Source organism: Medicago truncatula, chromosome 1 (assembly GCF_003473485.1).
Source record: "Medicago truncatula cultivar Jemalong A17 chromosome 1, MtrunA17r5.0-ANR, whole genome shotgun sequence".
NCBI lineage: Eukaryota > Viridiplantae > Streptophyta > Magnoliopsida > Fabales > Fabaceae > Medicago > Medicago truncatula.
This window is the reverse complement of record NC_053042.1, coordinates 41218391-41240284: the sequence shown is the minus strand read 5'-3', so window position 1 is coordinate 41240284 and position 21894 is coordinate 41218391. Positions and strand designations below refer to the sequence as shown.

At 33.6% G+C, this 21894-nt stretch overlaps 3 protein-coding genes and 1 non-coding gene across 7 annotated transcripts; 3 read left to right on the top strand and 1 right to left on the bottom strand.

Moving 5' to 3' along the window:
• Positions 1 to 661: 661 nt before the first annotated feature.
• LOC11421963 (SART-1 family protein DOT2) lies at positions 662 to 13058 on the top strand. Of its 4 annotated transcripts, none has more exons than XM_024782867.2 (14): positions 662 to 1029; positions 2223 to 2973; positions 5328 to 5372; positions 6073 to 6184; positions 6295 to 6346; positions 7075 to 7188; positions 7289 to 7373; positions 7481 to 7547; positions 7646 to 7705; positions 8134 to 8749; positions 9163 to 9539; positions 10609 to 10829; positions 11804 to 11888; positions 12538 to 13058. In XM_024782867.2, exons 2-14 carry the CDS (start codon positions 2231 to 2233, stop codon positions 12625 to 12627), a joined length of 2667 nt encoding a protein of 888 aa, XP_024638635.1. In that variant the 5' UTR covers positions 662 to 1029; positions 2223 to 2230; the 3' UTR covers positions 12628 to 13058. The 4 variants fall into 4 exon arrangements, with proteins under 4 accessions (XP_024638635.1, XP_024638629.1, XP_039685497.1 ...); XM_024782861.2 differs by having other exon boundaries at positions 7289 to 7385; XM_039829563.1 differs by having other exon boundaries at positions 2149 to 2973; positions 7289 to 7385.
• Positions 13059 to 14167: 1109 nt separating this feature from the next.
• TRNAA-AGC (transfer RNA alanine (anticodon AGC)) lies at positions 14168 to 14240 on the top strand. Its single transcript has one exon. It is a non-coding gene; the product is annotated as a tRNA-Ala (tRNA).
• Positions 14241 to 14411: 171 nt separating this feature from the next.
• Positions 14412 to 15953, top strand: LOC11412322 (uncharacterized). The gene is made up of 4 exons (XM_003591159.4): positions 14412 to 14725; positions 15159 to 15229; positions 15321 to 15546; positions 15645 to 15953. Exons 1-4 carry the CDS (start codon positions 14647 to 14649, stop codon positions 15758 to 15760), a joined length of 492 nt encoding a protein of 163 aa, XP_003591207.2. The 5' UTR covers positions 14412 to 14646; the 3' UTR covers positions 15761 to 15953.
• Positions 15954 to 16073: 120 nt separating this feature from the next.
• On the bottom strand, positions 16074 to 18221 carry LOC11407190 (pentatricopeptide repeat-containing protein At1g09190). The gene has a single exon (XM_003591158.4). It carries the CDS (start codon positions 17876 to 17878, stop codon positions 16406 to 16408), a length of 1473 nt encoding a protein of 490 aa, XP_003591206.1. The 5' UTR covers positions 17879 to 18221; the 3' UTR covers positions 16074 to 16405.
• Between the last annotated feature and the right edge of the window lie 3673 nt (positions 18222 to 21894).

Genomic DNA, 21894 nt, shown 5'->3' with positions numbered 1-21894 from the left:
TTTATATGAGCATGTCTTGTTTATAATAATTTTTAAAAAATTTTGCGAAGTTACAACTTGTCTCGTTTACAACAATTATTTTAAAATTCTGAAGTGATCAGTTGACCCTTGTATAATATATTTTGTCAATCTTTTTTAAAACTTGTCTCTTAAACTATTTATACATCGTCTGTTACTGCCTCACTTCAAATCTATACACATCACTATTTTTCTACTACTCTCTTTGGTATGTTGTACGTATCAAACGATCAATGTTTTACCGCTATTTTTATGTAACAATGAAATATATTTACCTTATGTTTTTATGAATATAAAAAAAAAATTAAATTTTAATATTCATTAATTAATGTAACAACACGTCTTTAGATCTTGTAAAAAAACACGTCGTTGGATATATATATATATATATGTGTGTAAAATAACATTTATTAAATTATATTTTTAGAGGTTAAATAAACTACTACTATTTTTTTATTATTTGATAAAGAAATTATTATTATTATTTTTTATATATTTTTTAAAAAATTTATTTATTTTTATTTTTATTATGTTACAGTAATTTTGCAATAAAAAAAGTCTATACCCCTTTACCCCTTTCTATCTCGTACAAACCTAGAGTATTTTTTTATAATTTTCTTTTTATTTTATTTTTTGTCATTTAACTTTATTCCACACACACCATATTGATTTCAAAGTTAATTTTCTCTCTCTTCACCAAAGAAATCTGGAAAACTCTCTCATTCTCAAACAAACCCTAGCCGCCGCCTCCTCCTCCCTCCTTCAGTGTGTCTCCGGCGGTCGTTACATTGCTCCACCATCTTCATCCTCTCCTTTTCATCTGTAAAAAGAGTCCCCTCCATCTTCTCTACAAAACCCATTTAAAAATATCAGGAACGGACAACCTTCGCCGGTGACCACCACGCCGGAGCTTGCAACCACCGCGCCGGGAAAGAGCTTACGTGTTTTCATCCCGATCTGGGTCAGAATTTTTACACAAACACTTAAACCTGGGCTGTTGTCTTCATCAAGGTCAAGTTCTTTACATATTTTGTTTCCATTACATGCAACAACAACAATACAAATATGAAATTGGATGTGATTTTGTTTTATTTCTAGAGATGTAAATTTTTTTTTGTAGATGAATCTTTTTTAGTTCCGATGCTACTGATAAAAAAGTCTGTTTTTTCAATGAATCTTTGATAGAACAGATTTTTTTATTTTTACAGATGAATAAAAATTTTATTTGCAAATCAAAAGAATTTTTTTTTTTAACTTTCAATATTCACTTTCTGTTATTACTTGTTATGATTTAACAAAAATTTCACTTAGATTTTCATGTAATATGACTCAAATAATATTCATTTCTTTCTAAAAAAAATTCACTTTATGCTATTACTTTACTTGTTGTGGTTTAACTAAAAACATAGTTTTTTTTTTATTTACAAAGCCCAAATTATTATGCATAAAAAAATAAAACCAAACTGATACTAAACCATATTCTCAATTCTCTCACTCTCAGAATCAGCTGCTCATCCCTCTATCTCTTATTTGCTTTTTTGTATAACTAACAAATATATTTTGTATATTTGCTTTTTTGTTGTTGATATAATTTTAAAATTGTGTTAGGACTGTTTTTGTTAAATATACATGATATGAAGGTCAACAACAAATGAAATAATTAATGATATTAGGAAAATGAATTCTTATACCTGCCGTGTTCTTGTTGTCAAAGAGAGAAGAGGAAAAGGAAAATGAGAGAGGAGAGACAGTTGAGAGAATGAGAGAGAGATTTTTTTTTTTTTTGAAAGAGAGAGAATGAGAGAGTATTAAATTATGAAAGAGTAGTGAATGACAATATAAGAGTATTTGAAATTTGAAATTGAAAATTTGCCTCCAATTGATTGTAGATCTGACATTAGATTATATCTTTTTTGTACAAAAGAAAACTTTTTTCGTTTTCCGTGTCAACCAAAATCGGATTTATTTAGTTGGCATCAAATGGAAATGACTTTATGAAGAGCAAATGAACTAAACTATTAGTTATTTGTAGTTACATGACATCATCTTAGTTAATTGTGGTAATTTGGTTGAATAAAGTAAGTTAAAGACAGATTTTACCCTTACTTTGGTGATTTGTCAATTAACCAGGCTGGGGCATTAATAGGATTTCCACAACATCTTCTCTTCTTATATTAATAGAGATTTTTTGTTTTTGTTTGTAGGTTTTGTGATGGATGTGGATTGGTCTGAATCACGTTACGATGATAGAGAGGATTCTCCTGTGAGGGAGCATTATGATGATGATGGGGTAGATAGGTCTAGCAGGCATAGGAGCAAGGATAGGAAGAAGAGTGATAAGGATCACCGGAGTAAAGACCGGGATCAGGCCAAGAGGGTTTCTGAGGATGTGGAGAAGGAGAGAGGTTCTGGAAGGGAACGTAATAGGGATGAGCGGGAGAAGGATAGGAGTAAAGATGGGAAGGCGAGGGAGAAGGATTATGATAGAGAGAAATATAGGGAGAAAGAGCGCGAGAGGGAGAGGGATAAGAAGGATCGAGGTAAGGATAGAGAGCGTGAGAAGGAGAGGGAGATTGAGAAGGATAGTGAGAGGGCGCGAGAGAAGGAGAGGGGGAAAGAGAAGACTAGGGATAGGGAGAGGGATAAGGGAAAGGAGCGCGAGAAACATAGAGATAGGGAAAGTTATAGAGATGGGGATCGGGATAAGGGGAAAGATAAGATTAGAGAGGAGAGGGAGTCTGATCGAGAGAAAGATAGGTCGAGGGATAGAGGAAGTAGGAAGGCTCACGAGGAAGATTATGAATCAGGTAATCTTGATGATAGAGTAGATTACCATGAAAAGAGAGATGAGGATGTTGGTAAGCATGAAAAGGCTTCAAAACTCAATCAAGATGATAAAGAGGGGGAGACTTCAGCAAACTTGTCATCAAAAGAACTTGAAGAACGTATCTTGAAGTAAGTCATTTTTTGTTACTTCATATTTATTTTAGTTTTGCACTATGATCAAGTATTTTAAACTGTACACCCTGCTATGTAATTCATTACTTTATGCTTCAGGTCATAAACTCCTAATTATGTATTAATTGGCGAATACTGAATGCTTAGAATTTTGATGGCTCTTTTGTAGAATTCAGACAAGGTTAGTTCATGTAATTGTTGCTTATATGATGTCTTAAATTTGGGTTTAGAGCCTAACCCAACCCCACAAATTTGACTTGTTAGGCGAGGATAGTCAGTGCCAAAGTCTTATAGGATCCATTTATGCCATATATCTAGGTAATGTCAAGAAAATGAAGGTGTTGGAGGTTGTAATGAAGACGGCAGTCCAGAGTTTCCGCAATTAAGCTCTGTAGTCTATAGAGGCCGCGTTGTAGTGTAGCTGCCCCTAGGTGGTATATGAAATCCCATTGTGTTGCAGCTGTAGCGCTACGAATAGCAGCAGCTATAGTGAAACTCTCGTTAAATTCTCAATGCTTTGGACTTTTTGGTCATTTCACCTTAAAATAAGCCATAATTCGTCACCTATAGGCATTCCCTCTATTTTGGCCATTTCACTCCAAAATTTTGACTGACAACAAAATAGGACTTTTTTGTCATCACATCTCCTCCAAAACGACTTCATCACCCCTTCTCACCTTGTGTGGCTTTTTGTCGCCCTTTTTCCGTGACTTTCTGGAGGTCCTTAATGTGAATTTCTAGCGTCCCTCCTCCTCTCGAACAATCACTTTGAAGCAAAACAGAATGAGAAACCAAGCTGCCCCTACAGATACCAAAAACATAGGAAAAAGTGTAGGAGGATGCAGAACAAATGAGGTCCAGTAGTGAAGAGAGTGGACTTGGTGATGAGTAAGTGCTTGGAGGCAGTGATTCCATTTAAGGATGGAATCACTTGTATATATTTAAACGCTTATGAGTTATTTTAAACCTTGGAGGCTAAAACTTAATTGCTTTATATTGGGTTTGGATATTGGTAACAATGAATTTGATTATTAGTTATTGAATATGACTTTAATTTTTTTTATTCTTTTCTATTTTAGCTTTTATATTTGTATGGTATAATTTCTTAGATCAGGGTTCACGAGTTCATCATCCCCATTCAAACCAAAAAATAGAGTGAAAGAAATGCAAGTGACAGATGCCAAATACCAATGTTTTGAAGAACAATTGAAACCCGTAATTAATTAAATGAAACCCCTATAGGAATGAATCTGAGAGCCGTAAGCTATTATTGCAACCTACACACATCGATCTACACACATTATAGGAATGAATCTGAGAGCCGTAAGCTATTATTGCAACCTACACACATCGATAGAAGAGAGTATGATAGGGGAAGAGGGTGTTTCAGTCACCGAAATCGGTGACTGAATTAAGGGTTTAGGAGTTGGAGGTTCAAGTCCTGGCAAGGAGAAAAAACTAATATAACAATTAACATAATAACCTTTTGCCATTTAAAAAAATAGGGGAAGTAATAAGCAAATTCAAAATGCCAGTCATCCCACTTTCCGCTATTGTGCTAGTGTTTTTGGGGTTTGCTGCTATCCGGGAGATAACAATGCTAAATACATGGTTTTTTTTTTAAAGCCAAACTAGCCCACTGAAATGCGAAATACACTCTTATTTGCTCGTAAGCCATCTAGGTTTCACCAATGTATCTGAGCAAAAAAAAAACAGAATCTCTGGGCACTGGTCACAGCATTTAGAATTTTATTCATTATTGCATACTTTGTAATAATTGAATTACGTGTGCTGTGTGAGCATGTCGTGAATTTTGATACATTGTAGGTTGTCAAGGGACTTAGGATTTATTGTGGGTTTAAGATTTTCTTGGGTGGATTAGTGATAGACACTAATTGGATCGAAGGCTCGCTGAGTATATGTGTGGGTGAATTGAGTTTCAAAGCCATTGCACACTTCTAAGGTTCAAGGTAATAATGGTTGGGTGGATGCTTTGAGAGGCTCCTGCAAGAGCAAGGAATTTGCTTCGATGTGTTTCAGGACCAATTCAAGGAACGAAGAATTAGCTTAGATTTTGATGGCTTAAATTCTTAATTAAGGTTGCTGAAGAAATGGAATCTGGTTGATCGTTAAAACAGGAAAAAATGGATAAAAGATGAGATGGGAAGAAAGCCTTGAGTTTACACTTAGCTGGGATCTCTTAGCCCTTAGGCATCATCCATATGCTTTAATTGTACCACTAAACCAAGAAGCAAGCACCACAGTCAATCAATCTCATTATTACAGTATTTGCTAAAATTAGGCTTGAAAACTGTTTATATGATGAAATCTATTCTAACTCATTGTTCCAGGAAGATTTCTAATTCTGTAAGGATGCAAATCCATCTAATCATGAGGTAAGCTTGGATACAAAAAATCCATTGTAACACCTGTAGAATAAAACCCATTCTCGAGTACAACCAAATCCCAGGAAAGATGAGAACTATTAAGACTCCCCTATGACTGAAAATAAAAATATTGATGGAGTAATGATAAATGTGAAAATAAGCTAGATCTATGAAATTACAATCAGCCATGAGTAACCATACTAAACCATGTATTTTTTTATAGTTTGTATTGATGACTTACCTTTTCTAGCTTCTGAGTAAAGCACTTAAATTGCCTTCTTTTCTAGATTTTTGAGAAGCATGTTTTTCTTTTTAAAATAAAAAGAAGAAAAGAAAAAAACATGTTTTTTTAACTAAATTGATTTTTTTTCCTCTTTAAAAAGTGCAAACATACACACGCCCTCCAAAGAAAATACACCCATCGCCAGCTTAACATCCCCCCTCTAAATAAATGGGGGAAGCAGGGGAGTACATGTGACTCCCCCCCCCCCCCCCAAGTCTCCCAAACAGGGGTTTGGGTCACTTACCCTCCTCAATTTCCTCTCCCTTCATATCTTTTTAAATTTAGGTTTTTATTTTTTTATAAATTTTATGCTGGAGTTTCAACTTGTTAATTTATTTTTGATCATCTACATTCTGAAACATTACATTTTTCGGTTATGAAATCCATTCTGCTGTGTCAATATTCTCAATTTATTATTTCTGATAGGATGAAAGAAACAAGGACAAAGAAACAATCCGAGATTTCATCATGGCTTAATAAAAGCCGTAAGCTTGAAAAGGAAAGAGTATTGCAGCTCTCGAAGATTTTTGAGGAGCAGGTTTTTCACTTAATTCGCGCCTTTAATATGTTGCAACATTGTTTCAGTTTTTTTTTTTTTTTTTGTATTTTATGTATGTAATCAATATTATGTGATCTATAATTATATAGGACAACATCGCAGTTGAGGGAAGTGACGACGAGGATACGACACATCACACTGGTACATTTCTTTCTCTTATACTCTATCCTGTAAAGTTACGTGTTATGTAATTTCTGAAGTCTCAAGGCTTCTGCCTTCTATTTATACAATTATTTAGTTCTCAAAAGTGGGACAAGCTTCTTACATGCAAACAGAGGAGACAGCTTCTAGGACTTGTCTAAAACATTAATAAACTGAGGTATACAATAGAAACAGAAGAGTATGCAATACAGAACAGAAAAGTGTTTGCACTTCTTTAAACTCTTAACACTGAAAAGCTATTTATTGATAGCAGAGAGCCAGAGACTAGTGAGTGACTATTTGTAACAGACTTTGAACAACCCAAGCTGTAACAGCTTAAGTTACAGAACTAACTTATTTAAGCTTATGTATTCTGTAAGATTGAAACCAATGATGAAATGATTGCTAATAAAAATCCATGTATATAGATGTTTGTAACTTAGTATTGTAACCATCAGTGTTCTATTGGTTTTACTGGATCTGGACCTGTTTAACTGGTTCATTATCATCACTGGCTCTGCAACCAGTTGTTTTTTTGGGTTAAACAGATTGGACGTGTTTTCTAACTTAGTATGCATATGGAACCAACGTTATAGCTTAAAGCACTGAAATTTATACAACTGCCAACACAACGTGACATTTTTAGTTATTCCCTTGGAGGCTAAGAATCTGTTTGATTGCTGTAAATCTGATTGGTAATATATACTTGTGTGCTGAATATCACACAGATCACCTGGCGGGGGTCAAAGTTCTTCATGGCCTTGACAAAGTTGCGGAAGGTGGTACTGTAGTTCTGACTATCAGAGATCAGCCCATACTTGCTGATGGTGATATTAATGAAGGTACAATTGCTTGGTGATCTTATTATTATTATTATTCCCATTTGAATTATGTGAGTTGTTGTGTATCACTGTAAAATAATTTATTTTTCTCACATGCCAGACATTGATATGCTTGAAAATGTGGAAATTGGAGAACAAAAACGTCGGGATGATGCTTATAAAGCTGCAAAAAAGAAAACTGGCATGTATGACGATAAGTAAGATGATCATTACTATTGCTCTTTTTCTGATTGAAATAATGTAAATAGAAACTGAAATGTTTATTCTGATGAAGTATGCCTATCAATTTCAGGTTCAATGATGACCCCTCCTCGGAAAAGAAAATACTTCCAAAATATGATGATCCGGCTGCTGAAGAGGTTTGCTGCTCATTGTTTCTTCTTACATTCCAAAGCAGAAAGTATTGAGCAAGGTAGTTTTTGTGAATGCTTATACTCATCTAAGTTTTCTTGTTCAGGGTTTAACTTTGGATGAAAGAGGAAGATTCTCAGGCGAAGCTGAAAAGAGACTTGAAGAGGTCAGGATTTTATTTTCTATTTATTTTTTATGAACTACTTTACAAGAAAGTAAAGATGGAGCTTGAATTTTTCTCCAGATATGAAATTTCCATGGTTGTGAGTTTTCCATGATTGATAGGACAGTATGATATCATTTTTCCATTTAATGGATCTTGCATAGGGGGAAAATCCCTTTTGTTGTTATTGTTGCATAAGCTTCCTGTGATCAGAACATTGATTATGAACTTTCTTGTTGTTTGTGCTTTCTGTGATCTGAATATTATTGTCTACGACTTCCTATCTCTGATTGTTTTCCTACTACTTTTTGCCTCTTGAAATTGCTCCTTAGAATTTTATTGAATTAGCTACATGAATATGTCATACAATCACATGTTTTCCTCTTTTATTATTTGACTTGGGGTATCTTCTCTTCTTTTCCTATTAACAGCTCCGGAGAAGGTTAACTGGTGGTTCCACTAATAACTTTGAAGACCTTACTTCATCTGGAAAGGTATCCTCAGATTACTATTCTCACGAAGAAATGCTTCAATTTAAGAAGCCCAAGAAGAAAAAGTCCTTACGGAAGAAAGATAAGCTGGACATTAATGCCCTTGAAGCTGAAGCTGTCTCTTCAGGATTGGGTATTGGTGACCTTGGTTCTCGGAAAGATGCGAAGAGGCAAGCCATCAAAGATGAACAAGAAAGATTGGCAGCTGAAATGAGAAATAATGCTTACCAAACTGCTTATGCTAAAGCAGATGAAGCCTCCAAATTACTTCGTCCAGAACAATCTCCGTATGTTAAAGCAGAGGAAGATGAAACTCCAGTTTTTGCAGATGATGATGAGGATCTTCGTAAATCGTTAGAGAAAGCAAGACGGCTAGCTCTTAAGAAACAGGAAGAGAAAGGAGCATCTGGCCCTCAAGCTATTGCTTTACTTGCCAGCTTAAATCCTAGTAATGAGAATGTTGATGATCAAAATGCTGCAGCTGGAGAGTCAAGAGAAAACAAGGTGGTCCTTACAGAGATGGAAGAATTTGTCTGGGGTCTTCACATTGATGAAGGTAAGTTTTTATTTGATAATTGTGTTTTTTTTTTTCTTTCCAAATAAAGAAGTTCATACTATCTTCCTTCAAAAAAAAGTTCATACTATCTTGACATTATGAAGTTCATACAGTTCTGATTAAATGTAAAAGTTGATAACACTTCTTTGTGAGCTAGCAGGTAAAAGTTGTATTTTATCACAAGTTAGGATTGACTTATATTATGTAGTTATTTGATTGTTGAAATCAGTTGTTTCTTTTGGCAATAATCTCTTTAATTTGTACTTTGCACGTCTATTTCAATGGCACGGCATATTTGATGGTTGCGTAATCTTGTGTTACTTTAGTTGGATATAACTGTTGGTGTAGATAGTATATAAAGAGGAAGCTGATAAGCTGGTATAACTTTCTTGTGTTACTTTTCTATTTTTCAGAAGCACGTAGGCCAGATGGTGAAGATGTTTTCATGGAAGATGACGAAGAGGCACCTGTTCCTGTTGAGGAAAAGAATGACGAGGCTGGTGGGTGGACTGAAGTTAATGAAACTCAAATAGACGAGCAACCCAACTCAGAAGACAAGGAGGAGATAGTTCCTGATGAAACTATACATGAAGTTGCTGTAGGGAAAGGACTGTCTGGAGCATTGAAACTGCTTAAAGATCGAGGAACACTTAAAGAAAGCGTTGAATGGGGTGGCAGAAACATGGATAAGAAAAAAAGCAAATTGGTTGGGATTGTAGAGGATGAAGGAAAGGAAGCACCAAATAAAAAGGAGATTCACATTGAGAGGACAGATGAGTTTGGGAGAATCGTAAGTCTTCCATGTTTGTTTTCCTCATTTTTTTGTCATATTTAGTTTTTACTATACTACATAGTTCATATTATATTGTTTATTTGATTTTTGATTGCTGCATCCACATTTTTGCATTATGAAAGACCATTCAAAGACATAGGCTGGGTATAAAATGCAAATAAAGTAGTAAATGAGGATGTTTATATGACTTAATAAAGTGATACAGGCTAATGGGAGCACCTAAATTCAACCGAATGGGGTAATTACCTTTGGGTTAGTCTGTTTTTGCAAGAGGATGTTTATATGACTTAATAAAGTGATACAGGCTAATGGGAGCACCTAAATTCAACCGAATGGGGTAATTACCTTTGGGTTAGTCTGTTTTTTTTTTTTTTTACAATTTACCTTAGAGGGAGGTAGAAAGAGAGTCCGAGACAAGAAGCAAAACTAACAAAAAAATAAATTGTTAGTAGTCTATGGAGACAAGAAATTATAGATTGTTTGATCACCTCCTCTTTGCCACAGCGCAACAGTTCAAGTTGTTGTGTGGCTAGGTGGTCGTGGTTCAAACCTTGAATTATCCTCTTGCAAATGCATGGTAATGCCACATACAAATTACAGTGGAATCATAAGGGTCAAACTTTTATCTAGATCATACCGGCTGTTATGGCGAGGGCTTCACTAAGATGCCCTCTTTGCTTCCACTTTCCTCACCAAACTTGTTTGTATACGACGTAACTTGGGTCTGTAGAATTTTTCATTATTTTTGTATGGGCTTTATAGGTCATATCTAGTTTTCTTGTAATAGCAAAAAAAAAGGTGATATCTGTTGTAGTTTGGAATATTAAGAGTAATACCCTTTAGTCTGAAGATTTGACTTGCATGCTTTTGTATATATTGTGTTCATGGGTTTGGGGGTGTTTAATGACTATAATATTTAATTGTATTCTGTATCTTGAAACTTCAAGATATTATTCCTCTAATGAATTTTTAATCAATGTTGGTATTATTCATTTCTAATTTCAGTTTTCACATTATGGTGGAATGTTACTCATCCTTGATTACCTTGTTCTTTTGTTGCTTCCAGTTGACTCCTAAGGAAGCCTTTCGGATAATTTCTCATAAGTTCCATGGTAAAGGACCTGGCAAAATGAAGCAGGAAAAGCGTATGAAACAATTTTACGAAGAATTGAAATTGAAGCAAATGAAGAGTTCGGATACACCATCAATGTCTGTGGAGAGAATGAGGGAAGCTCAAGCTCTTAACAAGACACCCTATCTTGTTCTTAGTGGTCATGTTAAAGCAGGGTATGTTTTTAACTTCGCAAACATATTACTCTTGAAGTTTTCGTAGAAATAAAATAAATGCTTACATTTGATTTAGTGAGATACTAGGATTAATACAATCATTATGTAACTTTCTGATAAAAGTTGGGGATGTAATGAGGGACATGCTTTTTACGTCAAAGACTATTTTCTATCCTCCTTAAAGCACTGCACTATCTTTCCATCCATGTCAACATTTTGGACTAAAGAATCTTGATTCTCAATATCTATTACTTATGAGCTGTGACACCATATTAGTGATCCATAGCTTGCGCTACTGACTACTGTAAGAGGCTGGCAGACATACAGACATACAGTAGATATGATTTGATTGTGCTGAGTAATTCCTTGTTTTTCCCATTTTTGATTATCAGATTGCTGGTCCATATCTTTTCACATTTTTCTGTTCCCTACCCACGTTCTGCACTTCTTCCCATAAGTTTGTAGAATTTTTTGAAAATTGTTGTTTGGGAAATTTTCTCTTTTAGGATTCATATATTAAGCCAGTTTACATCTCCAAACATTAATGCCGATAAGCGGTATTTTGTGTTCGCATCTGAATACCACAACATCAAGAACAACCACTACCACCAAGGCTTTTTCCACTAGGTGTTGTCAACTACACAGACATACAATTCCATTTATCTTTACACTTACTGCATGATAAAGCATTTGTCCATTTCATCTATCTTACTTGAATCATATGGTTTCCATCTTGCCTTTATCTCTCCCCTTCATTTTGAAAAGCATAATGGAACATGTCTTTTATGTTGGTGATAGCCGTAAGAGTACTATGTTGGTAAGATATAAAACTTTTGTACCATATTGTTCAATATACCGTATTTTGCAATTGTATGGAAGTCTTTGATAATGAAATAAATCACTAAAGTTATCCTCTCCCTTTTCCTTGTTTTTAGTTTATATGCTGATGTATGTGGTTGTTCTTTTGTTGGCAGACAAACTAGTGACCCGAAAAGTGGTTTTGCTACAGTTGAGAAAGATCTTCCTGGAGGCTTGACACCTATGCTTGGTGATCGGAAGGTAATTTGGATAGGCTTTGAGAAATGTGTGCTTTACATGTCTTTTTTAAATAAGTTGCTTCAACTTCTAAGGAAAGTACTAAAACTACTTTTTTTCCGGTGGGTTTAAGCTTTTATTTGAAAAATTTAATTAACATAAATTATCATAAAACTAAAACATTAATTAAACAAAATCTAAAAGCACAGGCAAACAAACCCTTTGATATTTTTTCAAGACTAGGATAGGAAGGATTGGTTAATAGGCAAGTGTTGTTTAAATAACAAGCGATGGTTTGTAGCAGGTATATCATCTGAATTGGATTGGAGAGCATTCTTTCATCAAAGTTTATAGAAACCCTTCGGATTAGTTGGTCTTTGTGCCGGATACCAAGTTTTCATGAAAATACAGGAGGCCAGTAATGCCCAATTTTTTTATATGAAAAAAATAATCAACATGCCCGTTTTTAGTCTAGTGGTCATCATATTACCCAACATTGACATTATTAACACCAAATTTCATTTTGTTTTAATAGACATTGACACCATTGGGAATTTCATTTTGTTTTACCTCTCCTTTATGCTATCTAATACATATTTTGCTTTATGAGTTTCAGTTTGATTTTTTGTTGTTGTTGCATATTCCCGTTGTTAAGATGTTTTTACTGTCTCAGGTTGAGCACTTTCTGGGAATCAAGAGAAAAGCTGAACAATCAAGCTCGGATCCATCAAACTCTGGCACCCCAAAAAAGTCAAAATCTTGATTCCTTGGTCTTGTAATTATAAGCATTTCAAGCTAAATATCTCGGTTGCAATTTGGTAGCTAGAAACTTTAATGCCATGGGGGTGAAGAATCCATAGAACTCACGTTACTTTGTTCTGTAAAATTGAAGACATGATGGCGAAGATTCCATAAAACTGAGTAATGAATAGTAAAAATACAAAATAAAAATAGGATTGTCTTAGAATTTTGAAAGATTGTGGGAGCAAGTGCACATAACTTTTTCTAGTGATTTTTGGACTAGATATTTTTGTAGTTGTCTTTAATTGGGAGTTTAATGGTGGTTCTATGCCTAGTATTGAATTTGACCATATGAGCGATGTTTTTGTTCGATTGGTTATATGGCATTCTAGTCTCGCCCTATCTGTGGTGTGTTTTGATGGTTCATTTTGAAATTTCACATTTTTTTTCAAATACGGAAAATTTGGAGGAATGATTTGTTCTATTTGCTGTCATCTGTCAAATATAATGTTGGGATTAATGTTTAAAATTTACAAGGGAAAGGTAATTTCTGTTTATTGAATATTGACATGTCCTTTTTTTTACCTCAAACATCATTCAAACTTTTGTTTGTGTTTTTCAACAGTTTTTATGATTTTACCAAGCACTTTCTTCCCATACTCAACTCCTCTCTGGTGTGATGTGCCATGTTGGTTGATGCCGGACTAACCTCTGCCAAACCAATTCCCACTGTAAAACCATGTTATTATAGCCATAAATAAAACTAAATCAGAAGATATGTTCTTTTATTTTTGGGGGTCTCCTGATTGTTCGAAGAAAGACCACGATGCCAAGGTCTCTCTCTCACCAAGCACACTTTTTTATGCATGTTTGCAAGTGTACAGCAAGAGTAGTCCAGTCCATCTAATCTCAATCATGCATTTTATGAAAATATTTCGTTAGAAATGGAGAAGATCCTAACCCTCTTACTCTTCGAATGATTATATACATGAAGCTGCTTGAGAAGTCTGAATAAGAATATCAGAAGTATTTATATATATACATTTCGCCATAAATAAAAATAGTGGTTACTAAATTGATGAATTTTATATGTTTCAAGACTACTTATTGTGTGTGTGTTTAGATGGTGTTGTATGGACTAAATTGATGATTTATTAAAAAAAAAAAAATACCGTAAAATACCTAGACAGCTTTTTTTTTAGATGAATCCTATACAACTTAAATAATTGATAGACGGTAATTGTCACTTCATCCAATAATGATGCTTGGTTATTACTACTAAGTTTTATTTTTCTTTTAACAAAAATTTTTGAGCCAAATAAATAGAATGTCAATGAATTAAGATTGTTAAACTATTTAACATACTTGGAGGAATTTGATTCAGATTATTTGAGCTGTGTCCATCTTGTTATGATTTAAATGAAGTATACATTAGGTGCTGAAATCTTAACTAAAACAGAGAAAAAATGACCTTATGATTATGTCATAAAATACCACGTGGAAATTTGAGATATTTTATAAGTTTAGAATATATACAATTTATGTAGTACCAACTAACACATGGGGATGTAGCTCAGATGGTAGAGCGCTCGCTTAGCATGCGAGAGGTACGGGGATCGATACCCCGCATCTCCACTTTTTGATTTTTTCAGTTTTGATTATTCCTGTCTGATGAGTTTACCGATTCACCCTTTTGGTATATGTATGAATCATATAAGACGGATATATATAAACTATAAAGTATATGTTTTGAAGTCACATATTCTCAGCCACCCTCAATTTGGTGACTAAACTGCTGCTATTTGGTTAACAAACCTCTCATTCATCTTCTTCATTCCATTTACACCTTCGTGAGGTGGCCTACTATACTATATTCACCTCCATTTACAACACTTTTTTCAACTTGTCTTTCTCTAAGTTTTTTATCATATAAAAAGACAAATATTATAGTTGAGTAATCAACACCAAACTCATTACATTCTCCATATTAAGCTTCCATCTTTTACTCTTCCCCCATGTACTCAATTCTGTCTCCACAATAATGGCATTTGCACTCATCTTAAAGGCAAATTTATTGATCACTGCCTTAATTTTCATTGCTATATTTTTCTGTTACTCAGGTGATTGTTCTTTCGAGTAAATACTCAGATTGGTTCTTCAAATTGTAGGACTATATCATTGTAGTCGCTCACATTATCCATGCTCCAAAATGATCTTTGGAAATTGCAAAATTTTAATCACGGTGTTCCTCTGTTAATATTTGGAGGGACTAGAATAAAATTAAGGTGATAATATTGGAGATCAATTTGAAACTGAATGAATAGTGTTAGGGATGCATTTGAAAATAGATCATGGTAGAGGGACGAACTTGATTAACATTTTGTGATTCCATTGATCATTTGGGACGGAATTTTGATAAATATTCAAGTTAATTTGGTGGTTTATTCTTTTTCTATGGCTTCAATGAAATCCCCTAGCTCTGGTTTAATCTATCAGCTACTTATGCATTCTAACATGTACAATATCATTTCATATATATGTGAAATTGAACAGTGGCTGCAGAGGGTGAGCTGGATGGAGGGCAAGACATAGTAAAGGCTTTATCATGCTTTGAAAATAAGCTCGTAAGTGACCAACATTTAATGGCATTTGTTGATGAATGAGATATTCTTTTCTTATATTTATTTTGGCTGTTTTTGAATCCTTCCTTCACAGATTTATGCTGGGTGTGATGATGCATATAGATTAAACCCATCTGGGAATATTAGGGTGCCACCAGAGGCCACTGATTTTTTCTGTAGTGGACCATGTCTCATTGAAACACAGCTAGTGCTTGAATGCATTGACAACATGCTCTCCAATTTCATATTCTACAACAAAGCAACCGTACAACAAATGAGATATGCACTAAATTCTGGCTGCAGCTACTCTAGACAAAGAGGTCAGGGCACTGCTGATTTAATTTTCTACAGATTGAAATTTGAAATTGAACATCTTTTTTTTTTTTTTTTGATTGAATAAAATGTAAATCTTGTATAGGGAACTTCAATTTGGAAGGTTACATTGGAGGAGAGACAAACAATGCTCGGGAGGTACCTATTTTGATTAGATGCTATCTCTTCATTGCGGCAGCCACAGCAGTTTATTTAATGTGACTGCGTGGCATAATGTACTAGCAGTAAGAAACAGATACTCTTTTATCTTTGTGAGTTTTTAACCGTAGAGCGACATGTTCCTAACTAGTTTGGAAGATGAATGCTGTTGTCTTTTAGTGTACTCTGTAAGTCTGTTTGGTACCATATAATCTGATCCAAAATTCCAATTTGAATGAAGAAATATTTCAACTAAGTATATAAATATGTTACACAGTGGGTGTGGCCCTCAAGAATTAGCAATAAATTTAACAGATAGTAATCGGACAGAAAAGAGTAGTTAATATGTTTAGACAGTATTTCATATGTTACTCCGTTGGAATAAGAAAAATCAGGCTTGTGATTCACTTCATGCCACATACATGGATTCTCCTTTATCTAATGAGCACAAAATTTGCATCTCAATAGAGTAAATATTGCTACATGATGAAGTACATATATATGGCGTGCTCTTGCCCCGAGCCAATCACTGCAGTCTGCACACAATATTTGACATAATCAGACCACTGGCATCTTTTCAATTCAAAACCATAAAATGTTAGAATTCGCTCAAGTGCTATCTGTTTTGAAATACTCATACATCATGAAATTGGAGGCATCCTCCAATCTCCATGACACAACATTTTCAGTCTCTCAAATAAAAGACAGTTATTTCCTGTGACTATCCTGTAGAGCACTCTGCCCTGGATTTTTCTTGATGCCAACTCCTTGCATCAACACTCTAACTTTCTCAACTTCATTCCATTTCCGTTCTTCTGCATAAACATTTGATAATAACACATAGTTTCCAGAATTCCCCGGTTCAAGACGAACAAGCTCTTTTGCTGCAATTTCAGCAACTTCCCTATCACCATGAGTACGACAAGCACTAAGCAAAGCACCCCACAAGGCAGCATTTGGCATCAAGGGCATATTTCTAATCAAGTCATAAGCTTCCTTCACATGCCCACAACGCCCAAGTAAGTCAACAACACACCCATAATGCTCCAGTTTCGGTGAAAGCTTAAATTTAACAGTCATAGAATCAAAAATTTCTCTCCCTTTATCGACGAAACCCGCATGAGCACAACACGCCAAAACACCAACAAAAGTAGAATCAGAAGGGGTCACTCCTTTTCTCGCCATCTTTTCAAACAATTCAACCCCAAGTTCACCTTTCCCATTCAGACCCAAACCAGATATCATTGCATTCCAAGAAACAACATTTTTTTTCGTCATCTCATTAAAAACCTTCCACGCAGCTTCTAAGTTACCACATTTACAATAAAAATCCACTAGCGAATTTCCCACTGAAATCACTTTTCTCAGTAACCCCTTCCCATCTGCATACGAATGAATCCATTCACCAGCATCAACATCTCCTAACCGAGCACAAACAGGAAGCACCGTAACCAACGTCGCATCATCCGGTTCAAAACCCTGCTCCAACATTTCCCGAAAAATCCCAAAAGCTTCCCCGTCTTTCTTCCTCTGCGCCAAACAAGAAATCATAAGATTCCACGACACAACACTCCGTTGACCCATCCGTTTAAAAAGCTTCAAACCTATTTCCAAATCACCCATCTTACAAAACCCATTAATCATGATGTTCCAAACTACAACTTCTCTATGAAGCATTTCATCGAACACCTTGTTCGCATCTTCCATTTTCCCACAGTTGGAGTAAACCTCAAGCAACCCAATTTCAACTGGACTATGACGATAAAACCCGAGTGCAGTAACGTGTGCATGAAGGCACTGACCGAGATCATAGTCCCGGAGATATGAAGTGGCCTTAAGCAAAGGTGGGAAAGTGAAGTTATCAGGTAAAATGTTGTGGGTCATTTTCATGAGGTTGAAAAAGTGGAAGGATTGATGAAAAGGTGGGAATGAAGAATGGGCTTTGATAATGGAGTTGAAGAGGAGAATGTTGGGGTGATGGGTATGGTTGAAGATGGTTGTGGCGTAAGGAATTTGGTGAAGAGAGGTGCAAACGGAGACGAAGTGGGAGAGGATTTGGTTGGAATGGTGGAGGCCATGGCGGAGGAAATGAGCGTGGATTTGTGGGAGATGAGTTTGGGTTTTTGTGTTGTGAAGAAGATGGAGAATTTTGCTTTCTATCTTTTGTAATGATTTGTTCATTATGATTGGGATTGCATGATGATCTCAAAATGCTAATCTAGCTTATAATGTTAATCTAAACACGATTATTACTCCAAATATCAAAACAAGTTCTAGCCTAAATTCGTAATAGCACCCAATGTCTTTGTTGCAAAAAGCCAAAAACTACTTCTTTTGAAAAAACACAGGCTTTGCTGCCATGGTAGATTCCCAACACAGTTAGCATAGTGTGGTGGTGTTGAGGTGTGTTATTCAAACACATAAAACCGGACAATGTTTCTTTATTTTTGATACAAGAATCACACTAACCATAAATGAGAGATCTAGGTTCAAACTTTGGTCATTTATCGATTAAGTTAGTACTTATGGACAATCAGCAAAACCAAAACAATCAATTTAGAGACCCTCGTCAAATATTAAAAATGGATCCCTAATTAAAAAAAACACAAATACTCTATTTAAATTGCAAAAAACACAAAAGTGCAAATTTTTTAAAAAGAGTCGTCATTTTTGTTTTAACTTTTATCTTTAGACAAAACCGTATGTAGATTTAAAACTAAACGGACAATCTAAATATTAATGAGTGTTATAAATATTAATAGTGGATGTCCAAATAGCAAATGTGTTATTGGACCATACTACTAGGTTATTGGGCTTAGTTCATAAGCTACTATATTTTCTTATAAATAGAGCTCATTTGTAACATTGAGATACACACATTATTGAATAAGAATACTGTTCCTATTCTCTCTTCTTCTCCTTCTCTCTATTACTCTCTCTATTTACTTATTTTCATAACACGTTATCAGCACGCTCTAACCAACTGAAAATCTATTAGTATAATCTATTTCACTAATTCATAGTGTTTTTTTTTAGCAATTTAGTTATATACGTGGCTGCAGAAATTGGTTGTTTTTCTTTCTTTTTGATTTGGATTTAGCAATTTAATTTAGTTACATACGTGATTGCCTCAAAAATGGTTTTTTTTTTCTTTTTTCTTTCTTTTTGATTTGGTATACGTGATATCTATGTAGCTATTATTTATGAATTCATGGTGTAATCATGCGTTTGTGTTCTCTTGGTCAATTAGGATATATAAAATAACTTGTGATTATGTATCGATTATTATAGGTTACTGTTACAATTCCATCAATTGGAATCAAGTACCTTATAGATATACATAATTGTTATTATGCAAATTATATAGTGTTTATTTATTTTAATTTAATATTCATGCATCCCTGAAGGATTGCATAAGAGATTCCTGAAGAATTCAACGTAATAATGAATTCTTGAAGAATTCTAAGGTAATGTATCTCCAAAGAACTGCACAAATAATGTTTAGTTATTTCCTTATGAATTCTTGAAGAATTCAACGTTTATGCATTCTTGAATGATTGTGTATTTGGTTGATCTTATATTATAAAAAGAAAAGAAAGTCTCAATTTTATTCTCTATGAATTTAAGAAGAATAGTCAAAAGTGATATGTTCATTTTAATTTATTCTCTATGATTCCAGAAGAATTCAATAGTGATATGTTCTTTTATTCTTTATAAATTCTAAAAGAATTCAAAAGTTCCAATTTTTGTTTAAATATGTTGGATACTTTCCGAAGAACATAAAGACCCAATTTTTCTAATGAATTCTTAAAGAATTCAAAGTAATGCATCCTAGAAGGATTGCATAAACAAAAAATTCTAATGAATTTCTGAAGAATTCAACGGTAGTACTAATGCAAAATTTTCTTTTGAATTCCTGAAGAATTAACACTATACTAATGTATCCTTAAAGGATTGCACATACAAATTAATTTTTTTGAATTCATGAAGAATTCAATACTAGTGCATCCCCGAAGGATCGCTTAAAAATCAATTTTTTATTAATGTATTCTTGATGAATTCAATCGTGACGCATCCTTGAAGGATTGAACAAATGATTTATCAAACTTAGCACATAATTCTTGTAGAACTCAAATATTTAATGAATATACGTCCCTGAAGGATCGCAAAAGTACTGTAATTTTTATTATTTATTATTATTATCGTACGTTTGTGCATTTATCGTGAAATTTGAATAGCTACCATTTTAAAAGTTATGGTTGCATGAGTAATTGAATCCTCATCGTATGGAGGTACTAAAATCCTCATCGTATAATATAATATAAGTAATTGACTTGTTTTTTTTTATCCGATAAATATGGAACTATAACATTAACGTGTAGCATTTTTCTGAACTAATTATGAGAAGTATACTTCTATTTTTTTAAAATTGAAGAACACCTAATCATTAGTCATCATGTGTTACACTTATCACATACGAAATAGCATCACTTATTTTGTAGTAATTATCTTATAATTAATTATACTCTTTATTCTTTAAATTAAAAGGACATGTCATCATACATGTGTTTCTTCTTGCATTTAAATAGCACCATTTGCTTTTCTATTAACAAACTAATAATGATGCAATCAAGTTCTTATAACAAAATAAGCGACTTTGATGGAACCAGTTCAGTTACGAAAAAAAAAAGATATGGAACTTAGTTAATATGGAACTCAGTTAACAAACTCAGTTCAAATAAACATGATCAATCTGTTTAATTAATTTTCTCTTTTACTAATGAATTTATTTTGATCAATTTATTTTAAAGATTTGTGATATAGTTCTTGAAAAACTCACAAATTTAAACATCCTTGAAGGAGTATTCAAAGTAATATTCTCAAACACCATCTACATTTTTGGTATAAATTCCTGAAGAATTAATAATGTAATGTTAAGAATCCTTGAATGAATGCGAAAATTATGTTTATCCTTGATCATTGCTTAGAGAGATTTGTGACATTTTTTTAGGAAATAAAAGATTTGTGACATAGTTCTTGAAGAGCTCACAAATTTAATATTCAAGCATCTCGTAGGATCGTACAAAATTGCGGTATAGTTCCCGAAGAACTAATGTTAAAAAAATTCTTGAAGGATTATATGTATAATAAATAAATAAATGTGTAATATAGTTCCGGAAGAATTAAGACTTTGATATAGATCATTTGGCACATGCTTCTTGAAGAAATAAAAGGATTGGTTGATGAAAGAATTGTTATTGGTCAACATTTATGATGATTTGATCGTGTGTTCTTGAAGAATTACACATTCAAAACATGATAAAAATTTATAAGATCTATTTGACATGAAAGAATGAAAAAAGAAGGGGAAAATATGAAACATTATGTGTATTTCTATACCACTCGAATATGCTCCTGAAGTAGCAAATAAGTGAATATCTTCAAGAATATTTTGTATAATTAGTCACATTTGTAATTGAACAAATAGTGGGAATTGATTAAAATGGTGAAAGGTCACATCATAAATTGAACGTCATTCGCAGAAGTGAATGGTTCATGCTATTTGTTTTATATATCCAACACTGTGGTTATGGAAGTTGATTTAGTAGATATTACTATTGATATGATACATGTCAAAGTCATAAAGTTCCACTAGTATGAACTTAGATGAGTTGAAAATTAGTACATAATTTTTTTTTGTTTGAGGTAATATTTTAAACTTCTATGCTTTGTTTTCTTTCATAAACTTCCAAGATTGTTCTCTTATTCTATGAACAAAAATATATTTGATTAAGATTTTGTTCTTCCTTATTCCACAAGATTTTTATCTCGTAAATATTACATGAGAGATATCCATATTTTCTTATGTCAAACTTTGAAAATATATCTTATTGACAATTTGTGTTGCCTTATTACTCACCTGACAAATGTGTATGATTTATAAAATCTTGTTTATTGGAGAAATTTTGTGTTAATCTATATTTCTATCTATGGTAATGCAAAAGATAAATTTAGAATATTTATTATATTGTTTCACTTGGATATATTTTTTTTTGTCATTATTGTTTCAAATAGATAAGAACATATGAAACACGTAATATTGTAAACCAGAAGTTTACAAATCATGTTTAGAATGCTCATTTTGAGTGTATTAAAGATTGCTCAAATAATGATTTATCTTGATCATTTATGATATA

Bases quoted from the DNA above. Each gene is read 5' to 3' on its own strand.
- LOC11421963 (XM_024782861.2), top strand. From the start codon at position 2,231: ATGGATGTGGATTGGTCTGAATCACGTTACGATGATAGAGAGGATTCT. The intron at 7,548-7,645 runs GTTTGCTGCTCA...TTTCTTGTTCAG, and splicing joins ATGATCCGGCTGCTGAAGAG to GGTTTAACTTTGGATGAAAG. The intron at 10,830-11,803 runs GTATGTTTTTAA...TTTTGTTGGCAG, and splicing joins AGTGGTCATGTTAAAGCAGG to ACAAACTAGTGACCCGAAAA.
- LOC11412322 (XM_003591159.4), top strand. From the start codon at position 14,647: ATGGCATTTGCACTCATCTTAAAGGCAAATTTATTGATCACTGCCTTA. The intron at 15,230-15,320 runs GTAAGTGACCAA...CTTCCTTCACAG, and splicing joins CATGCTTTGAAAATAAGCTC to ATTTATGCTGGGTGTGATGA. The intron at 15,547-15,644 runs GTCAGGGCACTG...AATCTTGTATAG, and splicing joins CAGCTACTCTAGACAAAGAG to GGAACTTCAATTTGGAAGGT.
- LOC11407190 (XM_003591158.4), bottom strand. From the start codon at position 17,878: ATGAACAAATCATTACAAAAGATAGAAAGCAAAATTCTCCATCTTCTT.